Genomic DNA, 20,264 nt, shown 5'->3' with positions numbered 1-20,264 from the left:
GACGAATAGTAGCAGCACGAACAGCCATGTCTTACGGTGTAGCCAGCACCTCCAATGCCGTGCAGCGACTAACTGTCTCTCTAAGGGCGAAACTTGCATCAGGTAACTTCATCACAGTTGTAATTCACGAGATTTCCAACACGCATGCACACATTCCCAACCTCTAAATTCTACACTTATACTGTATTATGAATTCTTTACTAACTTTTCTCCAACTAAATGAAATAGGAAAACCGTGCATCGGTGCATGGCTTGACATTCCAAATCCAGCTGTTGCACGAGTAATTTCGCGATTAGGATTCGACTGGTGCCTTATCGACATGGAGCATGCTCCAATGACTATTCAGATAGCGGCAGAAATGGTTGCAGCTATTGGGTCAAGCTCTGATTGCTCGCCTATTGTCAGAGTTCCTGGCCACGGTGGTACGTACAATTAAATTGGATTAGCCTTTGGGAACAGAGCCTAATCTTTCTCTCAATTAGTGGAATGGTTTAAATGGGTACTGCTGCGAATGTTTCACTGCGTGCTTGTTTGGTGTCGCTGCTAAATATCACACATTTACAGGCATTGGACGCAGGAGCTCATGGTATCATCATTCCCATGGTAAACACCAAGGAGCAGTGCGAGGCCGTTGTGAGTCATTGTAGATATCCGCCGGAGGGGACTCGCAGTGCCGGTAAACATCACAAACCATTGTCGTTTCTTAATGTTCATGTTAATCACCTCCTTTGTTACGTACTGATAACCATCCTCACTAGGTGTCTTTTACGCCCAGTACGCCTTCTCATCGTTAAAAGATCAAGCCAATGGAGTTCCTACATATCTGGCGGAAGCGAACCGAGAAATCTTGGTTATGCCGCAGATAGAGAGCAAAACTGCGCTTGAAAATGTTGATGAGATACTATCTGTGCCCGGAGTGGATCTGGCATTTGTCGGCCCAACTGACTTGCATTTGAGCTTGAATTTGGCACCCAGCGCAGAGGGACGAGAGCCTATATTCCTGGAAGCGCTTGAGAAAATCAAGGCTTCAGCAAAGAAGAACAATGTCAAGCTGGGTATATTTGCTACCGGTGGAGCGGCTTCAAAGCAGAGGATTGCTGAAGGCTTCCAGTTTGTAAGTTCTGCGCCAACTTCCAACTTCCACATCCTATTTGTTAATTGGTCGAAATGTTAGGTGAATGCATGTACTGATTTAGCGATGGTGTTAAAGGGCTGTAATGAAGCATTACGAGATGCCAAGATGTGATTTGTGTGTGGGTATAAATATACATTTTTCAGCAATCTACAAAGTTTTAATACAATTGAGTAGTATTTTTGCAATTTTACGGTTCAAACGACTTTTTGGAGTAATCCAGCTTCTCGACCTATTTGTTGACAATGGTGTTAAGTCTGAAGGGAACCAAAAGGCCAACACAGTCAAGTTCAACCAGACTACCTTGACTTCATTGTCAATCAACTTGTATACGTAGAGCACGACATTTGTACCCTGTACATCCATCAATACAAAGCTGGGAGTGACATTTCCAGCAACTAGCCCCGTGAATGCCCCCGTAGCAGAACCGGGATTTATAAAGAATCGATTATCCAATTCAAAAGCCTCAAACTTGTGAGTATGACCCGTAATAAGCACATCTACATCTAGTTGTCTGGCGGTGGCAGCGAGAGCAGCATGATCACCCCAAGGAAGGATCTGATGTCCATGTGTCAGGCCAATCTTTAATGAACCCTGAGTAATGACTTTATGTTGTGATTGCGTTGCAGTTGGTAGCTCGTCCACGTCTCCGCGGACGAATAATACATCGGCGGCTACCGTGCGTAGATAGTCGAGGGTTTCCTTGTTTGTAATGTTTCCTGTACAGAGTATTTGTTGGATTTTGCCTGGGACGAGCAGCTTTTTGAATTTGGCTGGGAGGTCGATGGTACGTCCTGGTATGTGGAAGTCACCTATTGCTAGTATCAACACCATTGTTGTAATCTATCTATCGTGGAAATAGTTGGGATTTTGGATTCTTGAAGTTCAGAAAGTTCAGTGAGAGCGACCAAAAGCAGGCTCAACAACCCAAAGACGCGTTAGGAGTAGTTTTGATCACATCCGGCATTTCTTTGCTTGCATCTTTGTTGTTCAACGCTCAACAATTCAACAATTCTGAACCCAATTCGATAATCATAGCATTCTCGTGACATTCGCGTTTTTCCATAGCAAACGACGAGGATCTGCACGGTACATCACTAAGGAGCACCTTGAAAGTATCATTCGCGTCGCCAGTTGCCTATAGTTCCTTGTTTTTGGTGGTTAAGTGACAATGGTCAACACTCGACTTCACAATTAAGGTGTGGCTTGCTGACCTGAAGAGGCTTATAGCAACGTAAGGTCTAAGCTATATTCGATTTGATGATTCATCATTGCATCAGGTCATTGCATATGTACTAACTTGCTCTTATACACTAGGAACTGACGAATACATCATCGAACAATCGGAATCAACACTCTGTTCCCCACCTTTGAAAAAGTTGGGCTTGTCGTGCTGCAAACATGGGAGACGTAAGTACCTTGATCTAGATCTTGTCACGAACTCATTCGTTGGGTTCCGTTGAACCTTGTTGCTGCTGTATCCTGAACATTCCGTCGTCAACATCTGACCTGCTTAACAAAAAAAAGTTGAACGCAACCATTTGTCGTTGACGGATGGTTTCAAAGGATGACAAGCAATCTTTTAGCATGAGTTGCAGTTATTATTCTCATTATCAACCTCTATACCTCTCGTTTCATAGAACCAACCCATCCGCAGCAACAATGTCACCACGAATAGAGTAACACCCAATCCGCGTCAACATCCATATCCTCCTATCGCACCATCTCTACATACAAACGGTCCACATACTCCCATAACTCCCGCTCAAGCCATTGCCTATCTATTGCAACCATTGGCAAACGATCCAGTCCTAGGTGCCACGGCGACAGGTCTATTGTCTGCCGTATCATCAATCAATGCGGAAGGTGCTACGGCTGAAGCAGTGCAACAGGCTTCAAATGCTATTGCTGGACTGTTTGGTGCTGCAAGTCTTGTGGGGTTGACAAATGCTGCTGCTGCTGCCGCTGCCTCTTCCACCACCAATAACAACAATGTAAACAATAACAGTAACAGCAATAATAACAGTAGTAGGGAGAAGAATAGTGGTAGTGCAAGGAGCGATACTGCTGAAGCTGCTCGGAAAAAGTCCAAGGACTCGAATCGATTCCAGTGTGAACAGTGTGGACGTGTATTTGGAAGGCAGTACAATCTCAGCTCACATCTCAAAACACATCAAACGGATAAGCCATTTGAGTGTGTCCATTGTGAGGCCAGGTTTGCCAGGTAAGAGTCACAAAGATGATTTGTGTTGGAAGCGTGATGTGACAGGAATGTCATAATAAACTCATTATGCTTTTTTGTGTATCATTAGGAATCACGACTTGAATCGACACAAAAAGATCCATAGCAAGGAAAAGATTCATACATGCCCTCACTGTGGTCGAACCTTTGCTCGTCGGGATGCTCTTCGTCGTCATGAGAAGATGGACCCAGATGGGAAGAGGCTTCATTGTAGCGTACAACTCAACCCAACAGCTGCCCAAGTCATTGCAAACGGTCTGCTAGTTGATAAATCTGGTCAAATTCCTGCTCTTGCCGACACAGAAATCAGTGGTCAACAACAGCATGCTGAAGAATCGTTGGACGACGACGAGGGAGATGAAGACGACGAGGACGATGATGAAGAAGAGGTCGTTGCTTCATCTCATTCAATCGCCAAGACGAATGTCAGGAGTTTTCCTCACTTGGATGCTGCTGCCCGATAATTAGGGAGAAACAGATTGGACATCAAAAGTCACCAGCACAAGAATACCGAGGACGAATAAATGCACAAACACAACCACTCTATAAATATCTGATGTCGTTTTTATTATTGTAAGCAAAATTGGGTAAAAGCATATATATATTTACGGGCCCAACAATACTGTTATTTTACCGCGATCAAGAACGAAGCGAGTATATGATCCTAGTTATCTTCGGCGTCTGCTTCCTTGATGACGCTAATATCCTCAGCTTCTTTGGGAGCAGGTGGAGGTGGTTGTGCTTTGGCCTCCTCAGCTTTCCTAGCCAGATTCTCAGCCTCCTTCTTCTCCTGTTGTTCTCGTACAGTAGCCACTCGTGTTTCCAATTGTTGAGATAATCGTCGTCGAGAAGTCTGGTAGTTTACTAACGTCTGTTCGTACTCTGCCTTGAATTTACTTATTTGGGCTGATCTAGACTGATCTAGTTTGATTTGTTCCTGGGCTTTTACGTGGTGGATGAGGTATTCGCCTATGAAATCCTATAGATGTGAGAGAGGAATGGTTAGTATGGTGTGGTTGACTGTTTCAGGTTGGGATGAATTATGATGTGTGCATTGCGTTTGTTAAGCGAGGGAGAGAGGGTAAAGATAAATGCACGAATGGAGCGTATTGACGACTCCAGATCTTTAGATCTTATTATGGTATAGTGCATTCCGCGACCACTTAAATTTCAGCAAACGATTAAAACGTGAAAGGAAGGACAGATCTGAGACAACTCACCACGGGATCTCCTCTAGTATTCCTCATATACAAAGCCAGTCCCTCTGATAACGGAGAGGCGATGGTGCCTTTCATGTATTCGGCATCCATTATTGGTATTCGATTATCAGTGATTTTTTGACAAGTGTTTTGGATGTGGAACGCTCCCGTATTGGCTGCTGATTATTTTTAATGGTAGTTCCTATGATGCATAAAGTGATTATGAGCACGTTCTAGCTCGTTGCTTCAGACGTTTTGATTACATCATGTTATCTGAAACCCCAATTATTGTCAAGGCTGGAATCTATACGAATCGATTGCCAAGGACGTTTGCAGGAGCTGCTATGATGAATTTATTTCTTTTTAAGATTCGATTCATTGTATACAATTCCACTTCCCACCGTTTGATTCCACTCTCCATACGCTGACCGGATCTTGCTGATAAAAACCTTATGGAGCTGGAATCAAGACTATGGATTGCTTAAAGATTGAGGAAGGCTTCTACTATCGACAACGACATTATCGTAAGTTTGGAATGAAAGTAACTGCCTTACCTTGCAAGTTGAACGGATCGGACTTCGAAATGTCAACAGCCATGATGATTGACACACCCATGACTGCATCCGCTATTTTCCCCACCATGGGCTGTCAATCATTTCAATCCGATCTATGTGTGTGGCTACCCTTATCTTTCGTGCCACTCATCGCAAAGGCTTGCTCGAATTCGTCACGATCCATAGTCACGTTTGGAGACCGTGACGTTTTTGACACTTTCTCCACTCGCTGATTTTCTCCACTTGTCACATAGAAAGGCGGCAAGTGCGTGATATCAAAACCTTCGGGTAGTGTCTCCGAAACGAGCTATTTAAAGTGAGCCGCTTCAAAGTAGCTGCCGTCCTACCAAAAACCGCATACCACTTTCTACAACTGTTACCCGTGAACTCAAGAATGTTGTTCAAATCGACTGTCGCGTGTCTGATGATGGTTACCGTAGCCATGGCTCAACGTCCAGCAAACGTGTCGATTTGTGATTACTATTCGACGTGAGTGAAAGTGAACTTTGTCGTTTTGGAGATTCGCGTTGGCTGACGTGTCGCTACCCCCTTTCAACAGTGCACTCTTTGGATCCGCTAATGCCAGCTCGTCTTACGCTCTTTTGCGTACTTTGGTCAACACAGTCGTTATCGGAAACTACACGGCAACTCCAATGGTAAGGTCTGGTCCGATCGCGTTTCACAGTCGAAAACCTTCTCAGAGAAGCTTACCGAATATGTTTCCTTAGAATATGGTTGTTCCCGGTATTCTGGCAAACACGACTTATGGCGGTGCCAATGTCTTCCTGTTGCCATACTTCACCGGAGCTCTGAACTCCACCAACTGTAACGGCTCGCCATGCCAGAAGAACTTCCTCGATGCTGGAGGAGCAGCACCACTCACCATGGGAATGCCTTCCAACGACTCTATGACCTGTGCTTCCAACCAGTGCGGTGTAAGCATATCGAAATTTGGGTTTTATGAATGGTTTTTTGGAAGCTCACACGTCACCTCATGTTTTTAGCTGTTGACCCATCTCTACCAATACTTTGGATTCCTCTTGGGCTGCAGTGCCCAAACCGGAAACAGCACTGTCTTCCCCACGTACCAAGGAGATGCCAGTTTGTATGAAACCCACAAGTTCATGTTCCAAGGAAAGAACGGTCTCGGATACTTCATCTGTAAGTAAAACCTTAGAAATGAATCTTGTCATGTTTCTGGATGGCTAAACCGAACTTTCTTGTTTATAGCCCAAGTCGCTGCTGCAGCCAGCGCCTTCGGTGTCACCAGCGATGACGTTGGTGCCGTCGGAAAGGCATTGAATGGACTCTTCAATGCCCAATGCTCTCCAGCATTCGCCAACTCTCGTAAGCTCTACAGTCAGTGTGTTAAAGCACAGGATGAAACGGTTGCTCACACAAACTTCATTTCACATTTTCACATAGCTACTGACCCAGCCCTTGGTCAAAACATCTGTGTATTGTCAGACTGTCCCGTCTCAGCCACACCAAACTGTACCGTCTACGGATTATCTGCTCCAAACACCACTGCCTCTGCTAGTCCCAGCCCTGCCGCAGCCAAGTCTGATGCTTCCTTTGTGACTACCATGTCACTCTGGACCCTTGCACTCGTTGCAATCGCCACGCACTTTGTAGTGTTGGCTTAAAGAGTAACTTATCAAAAGCCACGTCTCATGCTGGACTTAAAATATGAAATATTCCCTCTTATGAAATCTATGCAATATAACCTAGTCCGACACAAAAGCAACAATGCGGTTCAATTATCAAGTTTAAGTTTCTACTTTCACGGACTATTAGTGTTCAAGATTTACACATGATGCTCGGTTATATGTTTAGTAAATGGTGTTTGCATTTTAAGACGTTCCTGCGACCTATACAAGGCATTTCCCTTCCACATTTTGAGCCATTCTTGCAACCTATACATTGCAAACACAACACCACAACTCCTTACAGATCCCAAACCCATCAACGGATCGGTTTCAGTCACTTCATCGTCGTGGTAGTGATAAATCATCGCCTTCCAATGTGATGTTGCTTGCAAGTGTGGTGGGAGGAGAGCTTCGTCCTCATCTTACATGCTCATGTGGCCAAATAGATAAGCTTTGTAGTGCAAATACTGCTTGGCTGGTTTCATTAAGGAAAACATTATTTGTTAGGAATACTAAGGTTCCAATCTAATGACGAAAGCTCTAGCTTCAAGCACTTACAGCGATATCCGGAAGGCAAGTCTATACAGAATCTATACCCCCTGAAGCTGTACAATACAGCCGACTATCACTCTTAGATGTGTGCTTGAATTGAGCCTTGTTATAATGTCCGAACCAGGAATTCAAGCTTGTCTAGAACAGCGGTAAAACAGTGAGATCTCGTGCAGTGGATATCCTGAAGGCTATGAAATCGATTAAGAACGATTGATTTGTCACCTTCTATTGCCAGGTATGTTGAAAGAACTCGCATTTGTTGGCAACCTTGTTTGGAAATCTGTGAGAGTCTTTATACTAACCGACCAATCTCATTATCATTAGAACCATATTCAATTTTGTGCATTAAGCTCGTATACCCATTGATGCTGCCTTCGGTATGCAACATCAGAGACATTTGGATTAAGAGCAAAAGTCCTGACTTTGCTTCTGCACTTTGCAAGATATACATGCTTGAAACGCTATATACTCTCATTCGACATGAACTCAGCCTGTGATTTGACTCCAGTATCGTCACCCATACTACCCAGCGAACACGCAGCATCGTCACCTGTTGATGAACCTCCATCGCAACGTCCAATACTTGCAGACAATGATGCAAAATCCTCACGAAAGATGCCATCTGAACTGCTTCTCATCATCATATCTATGCTCGACACACACGCGTGTTACAACATGACCCTAGTGTCGAAACAAATCAATCGTCTAGCTTGTATAAAGCTCTACGAACAAGCATCGAGGTTCCACATGTACATAATATGTCTGTCATGTACTCTAGAGTGCACGGAATCGTCAGCTGGATTATCTCTCGTGGATATCAGCTCAGTCTCTTCAGATTGAAGAACACCTCAATCAATACCGAAATTGGCCAAACCACGATATGTTTGTAAAGTACTGCCCTAATCTTACTGAACTCAATCTAGCGTGGTGGTCCTGTCAAGATAACGAAACCATCTATAAACCATTCACTAGACGGCCCAATCTCGTCCTCCTCAAAGTCAATTGCACGTCACCGGTCTCTGGCGTTTGTTTACTGTATGCCTCATCATACATGCCAGCACAAACAGGAATTCTATGGTGGTACAATGGGGATGGCTCGAGTCAAAAGCAAGTGGATCTACAATGAGGAATGTTGATGCTAGGGCAAATTCTCTCATCATGCAATCGTGACGAATGTATGGGATGGAGTCGGTTGATGATGAGATCATCAATGGTATGGCGTATATTAGGGGAAGTTGGCGTGAGCCATAGAATGAAGGACACACAGTATGACTTCCTGGTTCAAAGAAACCATCAAAACCCAACGTAAGGTGTAGTATTGTAAGATGGCATAGGGACACAAGCATGTAGAAACATACGCAGATTTCATTAAAAATTCAAGCCTTCAGTCCACAGCATAAAAAAGAGCGCGAGATCTATGCAGTTATCGCTTTTCACTAGTGGAAACGTCCAGACTGAAATAATGTAGTTCTGCACTAATTACAATTTGTATACTTTCACATTCACGCAGTAGCATCAAAGAATTTGTCAAGAGCTTCATCAAGCGCTTGACGATCAAACTTGATGTATTTTGTTGGATTTTTACTAAATTCCACGTTCGAATACCTATATGCAAAAATTCAGGATTTAGCCAACAACAAAAACTGGTCCTTTCAACAAACGAATGGTGATCCATGGTGAACTCACTTGTCATAAAAACGATTATACAGAGGCACAACTATCTGTCGAACCTCCTTGACGATCTGTGCCCGCAGATCAGTGTCAGGTATAGCATAAGACTTCTGCGCCTTGTACAAGTCTTCGAATGTTTCATTGAATGTCTTTGAAAAAAAAAGTCTCGATCAGAGGATACCAACACAAAACCCGCCATTAACCACAAGCAGGTACCTTAAACTTGTCCTTGATGACATCTCGCTGCTGTTTACTCAATGTCTTTTCAATCTTGCCACCAGTGATGAATGTCGTATCCATAAGACATTCCAAAGCAGGCTTCCAGCCAGTTAGATACAATTCCTTTTGCTTGGCCAAGAGCTTCTCAAACTTGACTTCTACATCACGACCCAGTAAATCACCCAATGGTGTCAATCGTAGGATTTTGCAGATGTAGTGGTAGTTGTTAAGGAGGAAGACAACCGATAGCATGGGTTTCTTGTATGCTTTGGATTTTGTTTCGAGGTTTGATGATAGGGCATCCAATACCTCAGCTACATGAAAGTGATTTTGGTCTTAGATGCGACAAACACCCGTGTGGCAAAAGAACCGTGAAAACAACCAATGCATCAGCTTACTGAAGAATTTATACATGGCCTCTGGTTGACCATTGGCTGAGTCACCATGTGGATTCAGGAGAGATTCCACAGTTTGAGAATAGTCAAGCAGACGACGTAGAGTAGTGAGAGTCTATGTGAGATATGTCACAGCTTGCGACAGCAATATTTCAAGATTTTTTAAGATTGAATCTGTGCTCACATCACTAGTCAACTCATGAACAGTTCCATCAGGAGACAGAGATTGCTCCTTGACCTTGTCATTCTGAGCAAAAAAACGGAAGAAGTGAGCATTGGAGGTGACAAGACTTTTAAACACACGCAACCGACCTTAAACTCATCAATAAACTCTTTGAAAAAGAACTGACAAGCTCCCTTGCAACTCGTGACCAGTTCGACCACATCGTTTCCTTTTGCACCAGCATACTATTGAGACAAAGAGGTAAGAAAACGACGCAACACTCCCATGTAATACTGAGCGCGAGCCCAGCTCGTACCTTGACGACTCCTTCATACTCCAATATAGCTGCTCCCAGGTTCTCAACTACATCCAACAAGAGATACACATCTCTCGAGTCTTGTTTCATGATATTTCGTTTGCCACGACCGACAATGGCATCTCCTGTTTCTATAAATGCATCTACTGCTGCATTGACGACACCTGATATGACAGATGTGGCCATAGATCGTGGTATCAATCGAATTATAGCTTCACGTTCAGTCTATAAGAGTGTCAGAGTTTTAAAATCAAGTGAAAATATTCATAAAGGCTGTGGTTTAAATTACCTTGAGCATCTTGAATAGGCAATTGGTATACATCAAGAATGCAAAACTGCCCTTCTTGTATACATCCATTTTCTTGAAATCTTGGGCATGTGCAGCTTCATTCAGCCCATGTAACGATTTGATCAGATATGCTGATCGGATGTCCATGTAGATCTTGATGTGATCTGTGACGGGTCCCAATTCACTCTCGGCAGCGTTGAGGTATGTTGATAGAGTAGAGAGTGTTTCCAAGTCTGCTTCAGGTATTCCTGGTATATCTGAAATTTGAGGGAACAGGTCAGAAGGGAATTCGTACTCAAGCTGAAGGGTTTTTTGCGAGCTCACCTCCATCAGCGTAAAGTATTGGATCTATAGGCACAGAGCATAGTGCTAGCGTTCTCTTGAAGAGCCCATCAAGCTGTCGCATAGCTTTTCGTACGACCTCTTTCTATAACGAACAAAAAGGTCAGGTGCGTCTCAATTATATCATAAGGACAACCACTCACCAGTTGAACGACAGCTCTGTCGGTGGCCTTGTAAGTAGCCTTTTCCAAGTACGATAAAGCTTCCTTCATTCTCTCAATAGAAGCAAGATAGTCTTCCAATGAGCTTTGAGTTGGTCTAGAAAAGCATTATGCGGTCAATTGATTGCTACTACATCTCGTACATAACTGCGATGCTTTTTTGGCGTACGGTTTTGAAATTATCAAGTCCTCCTGTGGAGCCAGATCCATGTACTGTATGATCTTGTTGATGACTCCTGATGTCTTGTCCAGATCTAGGACAAGACATCAGGAGTTGAATGATGTAAATCAGTCGCTTCTCGTCGTGTTTGTACCGCGACAGATATAACATACTGTCATAGACCCGGGTCAGTTTCTGAGTAGATCGATGTATGGGCAGTATCGAGCCCTCCAATTTGAGTAATCGTTCATCAAAAGAGTCTAGCATTCCAACCTACAAGGTGAAACAATTCACTAAGTCACATATTGACCAGAGATGCGACAAAATGGATGAGAGGTCTTACGACTCGTTCGGTCAATGTATTAGATTTGAATAAAATCGACTGTAATAGCTGCAAATTCTCGACATCTTGTTCCACTTTGCGTTCTAATGCTCGTCTCTTTTCTTGTTCGGCTAATGGGGTTGCTGTACTGATGATTAAAGGACAGTCAGGGATTGATCTAGACGATTGGACGATAGATCTCATACCTCTCCAGCATCATCATGGCTGTAAAGCAAAGCTAATCTTCAGAGTTTGGTTTGAAACTCGCTTGTCGTAAAGATCGTAAATTCGAAGTGAGGTGAGCAAGATATCACGTTTATTAAAGTAAGAGTATACAAAGCAAGCAAAGAATCGCGTGACTAATCGTCTGATACACGTAACTGCTTTAAGCTTCACGTCGCCTCGTCGAGTGTCGAATCACAAAATTCGGACATTTTACCAGACATTCAAACAGACGCAAACAACCCCCCTGATAATGAGCGAAATCAAAAATCTAGTCTGAATCTGGTTTATCCCAATAGATAATCATGGCATCAACTAGCAAATCTCGGATTCCTCCACCACATTCAGCAAGCTCAACCAACGACTCCATTTGGGCACCTGAAACCTCCGCTTCTGGACAGCAAACACCAAATAGTCCTTCTCTGAGGTCTGCTGGTCCTGGTTCTGCTGCTGGATCGTGGTATGATAGCGTACTGGGAGAAGAACCTGAAGGAGGTGCTGGTGGTCGAGGTGAAAACATACGTGTCGTGGTCAGGTAGAGTAATTTTGTGTTGGTTTCTGGTCAAATGAATGTTGTATTGAAATTTTGATCTCATAGATTACGACCTCTTACGGAATCAGAGAGAATAAAAGAAGATACTGTGGGAAACACAACAAGTGCCATACAATGGCAAGAGGAGGATGAGCAGACCATTCAGATAACAGCGCCAGATGGTCGTATTAGACCGCTGACGTTTCATCGAGTCCATAATCCTCTGGCTGCTCAGCATGACATCTTTGAGACCTGTGGTGTCAAGGATTTGGTGGTTCAAGCTCTTAATGGGTATTTTGAGTAAAGAGTAATTTGAATTTTTTTGGCATCTCGCTGAAACATTTACATCCTTTAGATACGCCGCCACGGTGTTTGCATTTGGTCAGACTGGATCTGGAAAGACGTTTACAATAACAGGTCCAGATGTCACGTCAACAACTCCTCAAAACCGACCAATATACACGACAGAGCAGCCATTACCAGAGACAGCTGGTATCATCCCAAGATCGCTACGATACCTTTATGATCAGCTCTCACGACTTCCAGCAGACAGTGGAATAAAGTACACTGTTCGTGCATCGTACCTCGAAATCTATAACGAACAGGTCCAAGATTTGCTGAATAGGAGGGGCACTGGACTGAATGTCAGATGGGATCAAGAGCGAGGATTCTTTGTCGAGAATCTTTTTGTCGTTGAGTGCGAGGTGTTAGATGATTGTCTAGCAGTCTTGGAAGAAGGTACTTATTGATTTATACACTACCAAACGGTTTTGCTTATTTTTTTGCTTAGGTCTGAGGAATAGAACGACAGCTGCACACGCTATGAACGAGCATTCATCACGATCGCATTCTGTTATGACTGTATATGTTGATGCTGACTCAACAGCAGAAGATGGAAGTGTGACAAGGCGAAATGGCAAAATCAGCTTCGTAGATCTTGCTGGTACGTATTCGAATATCAAGAAGATATATAAAGGCGTTCTCACTAACGGATTGTTTTGTTGCTGAATAGGCAGTGAAAAGGTCAAGGAGTCCAAAACCTCTGGTGAAACGTTTGGAGAAGCTTTGAGTATTAACAAGTCACTGCTGACGCTAGGTGAAAAAAACACTCGCACATTTATGTATGTCAATCTTACATTTGCAACATCCTTAGGAATCTGCATATCGGCTTTAGCAACACCACATCGAAAACATGCTCACATACCCTTCCGAGATTCCAAATTGACACGATTGCTAGCTGATTCTCTTGGTGGATCAGGTCTAGCGTTAATGATTGCCTGTATATCACCCACCACCGTTTGCCTTTCCGAAACTCTGAAAACGCTCCATTACGCCAATCGAGCCAAACGAATACGGAATCGACCCATGGTACGATTAGGAAATGCTGGTGGAGCCGGTGGAGAGGGTGTCAACAATCTCAGAAGAGAGCTTATGGCTGTCAAATTGGAGAATGCTAGATTACGAGAACTATTAATAACAACGCAATCCACCTCCGCTGGTCGTGAACGAGTACATTCAGCTCCTGGACCCATGATATCATCTCGTATTACTCTACCACCAGTCACGTCAAGTTCAAGTAGTGGAAGTGATTCCAGAGCAAGTATAGCTGAAAGCAACGATGGTCTAAAAGCCGAAATTTCTGAATTGGCTGCTGCTAAACGACGATCAGAACGTGCTTTCGCTGCACTAGCACGCGAACACGAAGCCCTGAGATGGCAAGTCAGCTCGTCACGATTAGGATCTGGAGCAGCTACGCCGTTGACTGCTTCGATACAGAGTGACTCGCCTTGGAGTGCTAGTAGTGGCTCGACATCAGAGGACGATTGGTGGGGCCAACAAACAGCTAGAGCTAGTGACGCCAGTAGCTCAGAACGATCATTGATTGCAGGTGGCGGACGAGGCCGAAGGTTGAATAGTCTTGGTAGTGGGAGTGCTGACAAGGCATCTGAACGAAATGCTCCCACCACTCAGAAGATACAGCCTCCATCTGCTGTCTCCTCAAAGAATAGTCCAATCCCACCTACTACAAGGTGAGTGCTTGAAATTTTTTTTTGCTATCCCCCTCTGATCTGATTGCTGAACTTTTCCCCTTTGAATCCTTATAGGAATAGAAACTCCTTCAATCGAGCATCACGACAATCATCCTCCCACTTCGCAGCCCAAACCATGTCTCCAACATCCCCAATATCACCAACATCCGCTGGCAAAATACCTCCACCTCTCTCCCGACGACCAACGAATCCAATCATGCAACCAATACCACAACCTATACCCCAACAACAGATGCAGCAGCAATATGGTTCTCCTATGCCATACACGCATAATCCATACTATCAGGGTATGGTGCCTATGATGGCTCCTCAGCAGGTTATGGTCGCACCTCAGCAGGTTGCTGCTGTCAGCAACAATAACAAGGCCAATCTTCGTGAAAAGCTGTTGAGGGATGTTCAAAGTCTTGATCAACAAATCAATAATCTGAAACGCTAATTGTAGTTAATAAAGTTAACATGAAATCATGGATACGTTTGTAATTAGTCGCTTTGCGAGAAGTTTCTGCTATAGAGTACTGTTCGTTGTATCTCTCATCGTCTCCCAACACACAGGTCACATCCGTTGAGATATTGTTCAGCTCTGAAGACAAACACCACTAAAACTAGAGAGACTGCTTCACAAATTACCAGCGCCATTGTAATCTCACTTCAGATGTGATACCTCTTATCTTTCTTGGTTCGCCTCCCTAAAACGAGCTCGTGCAAAAAAATGCGACGTTCAAGGGGTTCGAACTTATGTGTGCTTGCCAAAAAGTGAAACTCAAACGATTCGGAGAGTTTCGCTTTTTGGTCTGGTCTGTCTGATTTTTGGTCTGGTCAATCTGGCAGGAGAACGGAGGACGTAAAAATATGTACCCTAGGGAGGGTCCCCAAAAACTTTTGAAAGCCGCGACAGGCCAATTGGTTGAAGTCCTAGCGGACAAGACTAATAGCATCCAGATTCTTAACCTTAATTTTCGAGATTACGATGATGTGCAGGTGTCGTGGAATCCATTTCGATCGTATGTTGATGTTGGCTCTAATTCAAGCGGGTTTGTTGAGAATGGAGCTTCTGTACCTATAGCTAAGCGAGCTCATCATATCGGGAAGAATGGTTGGTGACTACAGAGTTGGCTAAATAGCTGGAATGATCTTGCATGTCAATAGTTTGTAACAATCGAATTTGATCAGATATGATCACTTCTTTTTACAGACAAGAACTTACTGATTATGGACCAGGATGACATATCCGTACGAAATCTTTACCGCCTCAAGCGGTTCAATAAACTCGATTGTCCTTTCTTGTTGGATCTTGAATGGAAACTGTGTGCAGCAGCAAGACGGAAGCAAGAAACGAAACGGACGCATTCTCCGCCAGCTTTTCCAGCAATGGACAGCACTCACAGGATGCTGTTTCAATTCCAGTGTACAGATACTCCGAAGGTATTGTGATGGCAATCAGAGCTCGCTGGTCCACACATCGCGAAAACGTAGGCGCCTCACAAGCAACAATAACTTTTATGTGTGCAATTGATTCTTCTTTTCACAGATATTTTTACATTTTTATAAGTAATAATGCTAGCAAATAGTGTGTCTACCTCCCACCTCCTTCCTTTTAATATACCTGTAGCTTGAGACCAATGTTGATTTTCCAAAAAGAGCTCCTTTGATGATATTTTATGAGGCTTGGATGGAAGGAGGGAGAGATTGTTGGACTTTGGTTGGGAGACGAGGTGTAATAATCTTCCATGTCAAGTACGCAATTGTAAACCAGAATGTGGTGAACAGTGCGACGATGACAGCTCCAGCCTGTGCGAGGAACGAAGAGAGTGTATAAGAAGTGATATCATGGAGAGCAAGTCCATTTGTGCAAAGACACAATGAGGACAGCGGAATCTGAACACGGGACACTCACCAAGAACCAAAACAACCAAAAAGCCCCAAAGAGAACGAATCCGCCTTGTACCAATGTAACTCCAGTTCCTGTGAGATGGAAGCGATGGAGATATACTTAGTGACTATGCATCTCGATGTAATTCATACAGGTCAATGTCTCGTACCTGCAACAGTCAAGACACCTGCCAAAGTAATGCCAGTGTATCCTGCAAAGACAGACACGGGTACAGCAGAAGCAGTGATGATAGTGTAGATGAAGGCCTAAGATATGTGGTAACGGTTAGCATCGTGACATAAACTCTTCGCGAAGGTTTGACATGTGATTATCATGAGACGATCGTTCATATCGACCAGTAGCGTAAAGCAGCAATATACGATTTCAATACGTTGGGCATTGTTTTCATCAGCTCAAATAGGAACCCATGTTTCAAATGCACAAACGATCAACATCAAAAACATTTTTGGCAGATGTACCTTCAATGGAGGGTAATCATTGACCAGACGTCGAGCATATCGAGCAGAGGCCACTCCATAGTCACGAAGAGCATGGACGAGAGGGAGTACTTGAGCTCGATAGCGTTCAAGTGCAGTCTTTGTGTCATGGATGACCGGCTTGGTGACCTTGTTCATTGTCTAGAGAGGAATTTGAAGATATTAGACTGGATGTAGCAGTATTCGAAAGCAGAAAATGTAGCTCACTTCACTCATTTCCATGTATCTTCTCTAGTGGTTGAGCTTATTTGATATTTGATGTTTGTTGGGAAGTTGAGTTTTTGTGAGAGTGCGAAGTAGAGGTTGGAAAAGCATTTTGCAAGAGGCGTCCCACGTGAAAGGAACTGTCGAAAAAAAATAACCACTAAATTTAGAGTCTATGCCAGTCTATGCGCGTCGAAACACGTAGAAAGATGAGGCGAATACCATGAACTCACTTATTGCGTCCCGAAGCATCAATAAATGGACGTGGAGCGTGAATGTATAATAAGAGGTGACTCGTTCTTGATTTTATTGGAACAAGCAAGTAACTGTATTTCTCTTCTAGATATATCTGAATACACTCTCATACCATCGCACATTACTCAAGTTTGACCTGTGTTGTTACAAGATTGAGCTTGATGAAGATTCAAGTTGGACCATGACACGATCATTTTGTGCCGTGTATTCTAATGAAGTGTTGTGCAATGAGAGCGGCCACGTTTATCATTACATCCACAACTCGCTACATCAACAACATCAACATTAGACAAGTCCTTTGTCTCGACAACCCAAGTTTTACTCGACTGCTGGAGACCAAAGTCTACATCAAAATCATCTCTAAACGTATTGGAAAGAGCTTCGTGTTGGATCTGTTTGCAATACTCTGACGGCACACTTCCTCGCACCATGCTGCTGCAAAGCTCTGCAATCTTCTTGCCCTTCCTACTACTTGCCAAGGCTGGACAGAACGGAGGTGGCACTACTCCCAATGTCTCGCTCACCGCAACAGCTGCCAACTGCTTCCCATCAGATCCTGTAAAAAATCCTAACAGCGCATTCATATGCGAAGGAGACTTTATCAGACTCTATTCTGTGGACGCAAAGAATCAGCAACAGTATCTGGCAATCAAGAACACTCCTGATGATGGTAAGATCGCAGTTTGTTTTTGTGTAAAGCTGTAATTTCGATGATCTGTATACACACGTAGAGTGTGATTGGTCTTGTAGAGATGCTCAGCATCAAAATAATGGCGCGAAAGGCATAGTAGACTTGTCTAATTCCATGAAATCTCGTCGGCACCCGTGTCTTGAAGAGTTGGGAACAACATAGCGACACACGCACAATTCTAATCTCCTTAATTGCCTTTGTGTAGATCAGCGCCATCAAAGTGTTCAAGTGAATACTGGCTCTTCCAACGCTACGGCCTTCCAAATATTTCCCTTTGCTCCTCAGTCACCTCCTTACAAGTACGAAATTGTTTGGTTTGGTTCTCTTGTAATGTTTTCTGTGTGTCATCAAACGATTTTCTGACCAAACTTCTCTAATTTTCAGCTGGCCCAATCCTGACTGTGAGTGTTGATTCCTCTATTGACATTTCGTTAAGTCTCCTCTCAACCTCGATTTAAATCGCTGAAATTCCAATGTTTTCGCTTTAGGGCCTCCGTCCTACGTACGAGATGCAATGAAAACAGGCCATACCTATCCCTTCAAACTGCGAGATGGAGGTGGACGATGGCTAAAAATCAGTCCTGGAAACGTAAGACAAGGCTATCTTCAATGAAAATTTCAATCTTGTGCTAAATCAGTTTTTTGAAATCTAGTACAAGGATAAAAAGTATCAAACCCTGTTCGTAGATAACATGGACGAAGTATACGCTGATGTGCGCACTGGTGCTTCGATGTTATTATACGTCCCAAACTCTGTCTTTACAACTCGATCGTCAAACGCTGGTGGTGCACCCGCTGGATGGATTTTAGATGCTTCTCAAGGCATCGTACTATTCAATTATTATCAAGACCATGTTGTTTTCGACTGGGATGGCCCAAACCCAAAACATTTTCCAGGTTCGTCGTGAAACAGTTCTTTCATTCAGTATGACAACGTTGCAACGTGACAACAAGAGGGTTCAAAGCTTTAAAGCTACGATCCATAAAGCTAATAAGATACACTTCTCGATTTTCTAACAGGATGTGAGACTTTGAGTGCATGGACTATTGAGCAAACGCAGTCTCCAACTGCATACACTGGATTCGTAGAGCAAGTTTTAAATATTAAATATGGTGAGTTTGGTTTGCTCTGTCCGAGAGTAGGATGCTCTTGTACTCTATTCAACTCACAAATCACTCCATCAATCTAGAGTATGTCCGGTTGGACCCTTCAGATGCATATCCTTTTGAGCCCCTCTAATCTCTTGATTCGAATAATAGTACTGATGCGGCTTTGAAGAGCCTTGTAATGTCCAATGAAGCCACCCCAAATATTGGCAACTCTTGTGAGCACTTTGCCAATGTTTTCAACAAGTACATTGCCATTTGACCAATGTTCTTTTATAGCAATCACGAACCCTGGAGCCACTGAACAGAATCTCATCTTGACTGTAAGATTCCTTTCCTTTATCTTCAGCAAAGATAATCATTTGAAGGAAGGCAGGATACTGATCTCTCTGCTTGCACACTTTTGGCAATCAGATGTCTACGACACAATCCAACACTTGGACGTTCAATAGAGATCAACGTTACAAGTTCTCTACCACGGCACAAGGTAAAGTGATCTTGTGCTATGATGATTGAATTCGTTGAAGGTCTTGCTACCTGATTTTGTTGGGCCTTTTGAACGTCTGATTTGAATACTTTGACTAAACATTCCCTGAAATTTAGCATGGGTTGGGGTGCCTTTCTTAGGAACAGGAATGGTAGGCTCAAAGCTCTTGGACTCATTTTATGTCAATCACCGAAACGTCAAAGGAGTCTCACCAATGATTCTCACTCTATTATAGTCAGTCTCTGTATCTGCGGATATGGCTCTAACAACTGGCACTGGCACCAGTAAGCACTTGAACCACTGGCAGCTCGGTGTAATTTACGACGCTACCTCGTTTTTTCTCACATTGCATCTTTCAGGTCAAACCAAATCAACGTATTTTTCTATCAGCGCCATGATACCTGTCCCAGGTCAGTCTGTTGTATCTGGTAGTATCTGGATGACAAAAGCTACCATGAAGAAGGTGCCGTTGACATATACTGTACAACGAACTTGGCCTGATGGGAAGGTTATTACTTTCAAAGTCACCGATACTGTTGATGTTGTTCAGTGAGTACCAACGGAATAATGGCGGTTTGATGTGTCATGTTGTTCGCCTGGCCACTCACATTGTTTATCACTACAGATATTATGATGCCGTGGTATGCATTTCACAGGCCCTGAGTATTAATTTGGGACAGACCCCAGCCTGTGTGCCACCTGCCTTTTCGATGTGGAATTCAAATTCTACAGGTAGAGTGAGAGTGTTCTTTGAACGAGATCTCGGATCTGAAGCACTGACACAGACTGAGTCATTGCACATTAGCTGTCATTCTTCCATTCTTACAAGCTTAAGCATCTATTTCATTCGCATTTTGTTCTACCAAATGTTGATATATGCATCATTTCACCTTGCACAAAGTAGTTACAGTTCTCATGTCAAAAAGTATTGGATTAGTTGGAGGATCTTTGAATCATAGACCAGACGCGAAGAAACGCGTT

General features: G+C 43.5%; 6 protein-coding genes across 6 annotated transcripts; 4 read left to right on the top strand and 2 right to left on the bottom strand.

The window, feature by feature from the left end:
• Positions 1-26: 26 nt before the first annotated feature.
• SmJEL517_g01876 (uncharacterized protein) lies at positions 27-1,247 on the top strand (the record flags this gene model as incomplete). Its single annotated transcript, XM_031167804.1, has 6 exons — positions 27-102; positions 229-423; positions 484-500; positions 566-677; positions 760-1,115; positions 1,176-1,247. 6 exons carry the CDS (start codon positions 27-29, stop codon positions 1,245-1,247), a joined length of 828 nt encoding a protein of 275 aa, XP_031026204.1.
• A 76-nt stretch (positions 1,248-1,323) lies between these two features.
• On the bottom strand, positions 1,324-1,967 carry SmJEL517_g01875 (uncharacterized protein; the record flags this gene model as incomplete). Its single annotated transcript, XM_031167803.1, has 2 exons — positions 1,324-1,365; positions 1,437-1,967. The coding sequence occupies 2 exons, from the start codon at positions 1,965-1,967 to the stop codon at positions 1,324-1,326; spliced, it is 573 nt and encodes a 190-aa protein (XP_031026201.1).
• A 567-nt stretch (positions 1,968-2,534) lies between these two features.
• Positions 2,535-3,839, top strand: SmJEL517_g01874 (uncharacterized protein; the record flags this gene model as incomplete). The annotated part of the gene is made up of 3 exons (XM_031167802.1): positions 2,535-2,543; positions 2,774-3,357; positions 3,446-3,839. The coding sequence occupies 3 exons, from the start codon at positions 2,535-2,537 to the stop codon at positions 3,837-3,839; spliced, it is 987 nt and encodes a 328-aa protein (XP_031026202.1).
• A 4,992-nt stretch (positions 3,840-8,831) lies between these two features.
• On the bottom strand, positions 8,832-11,590 carry SmJEL517_g01873 (uncharacterized protein; the record flags this gene model as incomplete). Its single annotated transcript, XM_031167801.1, has 14 exons — positions 8,832-8,934; positions 9,016-9,149; positions 9,217-9,533; positions 9,618-9,729; positions 9,799-9,861; positions 9,927-10,022; positions 10,094-10,318; positions 10,383-10,639; positions 10,707-10,809; positions 10,868-10,982; positions 11,055-11,139; positions 11,219-11,318; positions 11,389-11,515; positions 11,574-11,590. The coding sequence occupies 14 exons, from the start codon at positions 11,588-11,590 to the stop codon at positions 8,832-8,834; spliced, it is 1,854 nt and encodes a 617-aa protein (XP_031026207.1).
• A 304-nt stretch (positions 11,591-11,894) lies between these two features.
• SmJEL517_g01872 (uncharacterized protein) lies at positions 11,895-14,608 on the top strand (the record flags this gene model as incomplete). Its single annotated transcript, XM_031167800.1, has 7 exons — positions 11,895-12,124; positions 12,188-12,412; positions 12,477-12,859; positions 12,912-13,064; positions 13,134-13,217; positions 13,275-14,151; positions 14,227-14,608. The coding sequence occupies 7 exons, from the start codon at positions 11,895-11,897 to the stop codon at positions 14,606-14,608; spliced, it is 2,334 nt and encodes a 777-aa protein (XP_031026208.1).
• Positions 14,609-17,427: 2,819 nt separating this feature from the next.
• SmJEL517_g01871 (uncharacterized protein) lies at positions 17,428-20,073 on the top strand (the record flags this gene model as incomplete). Its single annotated transcript, XM_031167799.1, has 15 exons — positions 17,428-17,668; positions 17,895-17,988; positions 18,074-18,090; positions 18,178-18,278; positions 18,343-18,586; positions 18,710-18,802; positions 18,880-18,889; positions 18,950-19,014; positions 19,076-19,119; positions 19,211-19,283; positions 19,400-19,434; positions 19,519-19,567; positions 19,643-19,832; positions 19,909-20,015; positions 20,069-20,073. The coding sequence occupies 15 exons, from the start codon at positions 17,428-17,430 to the stop codon at positions 20,071-20,073; spliced, it is 1,368 nt and encodes a 455-aa protein (XP_031026205.1).
• Positions 20,074-20,264: the final 191 nt, after the last annotated feature.

This window comes from Synchytrium microbalum (assembly GCF_006535985.1).
Source record: "Synchytrium microbalum strain JEL517 chromosome Unknown SmJEL517_scf0007, whole genome shotgun sequence".
Classification (NCBI taxonomy): Eukaryota; Fungi; Chytridiomycota; class Chytridiomycetes; order Synchytriales; family Synchytriaceae; genus Synchytrium; species Synchytrium microbalum.
Note: the sequence above shows the minus strand (reverse complement) of the source record. Positions and strands in the feature narration are given on the sequence as shown.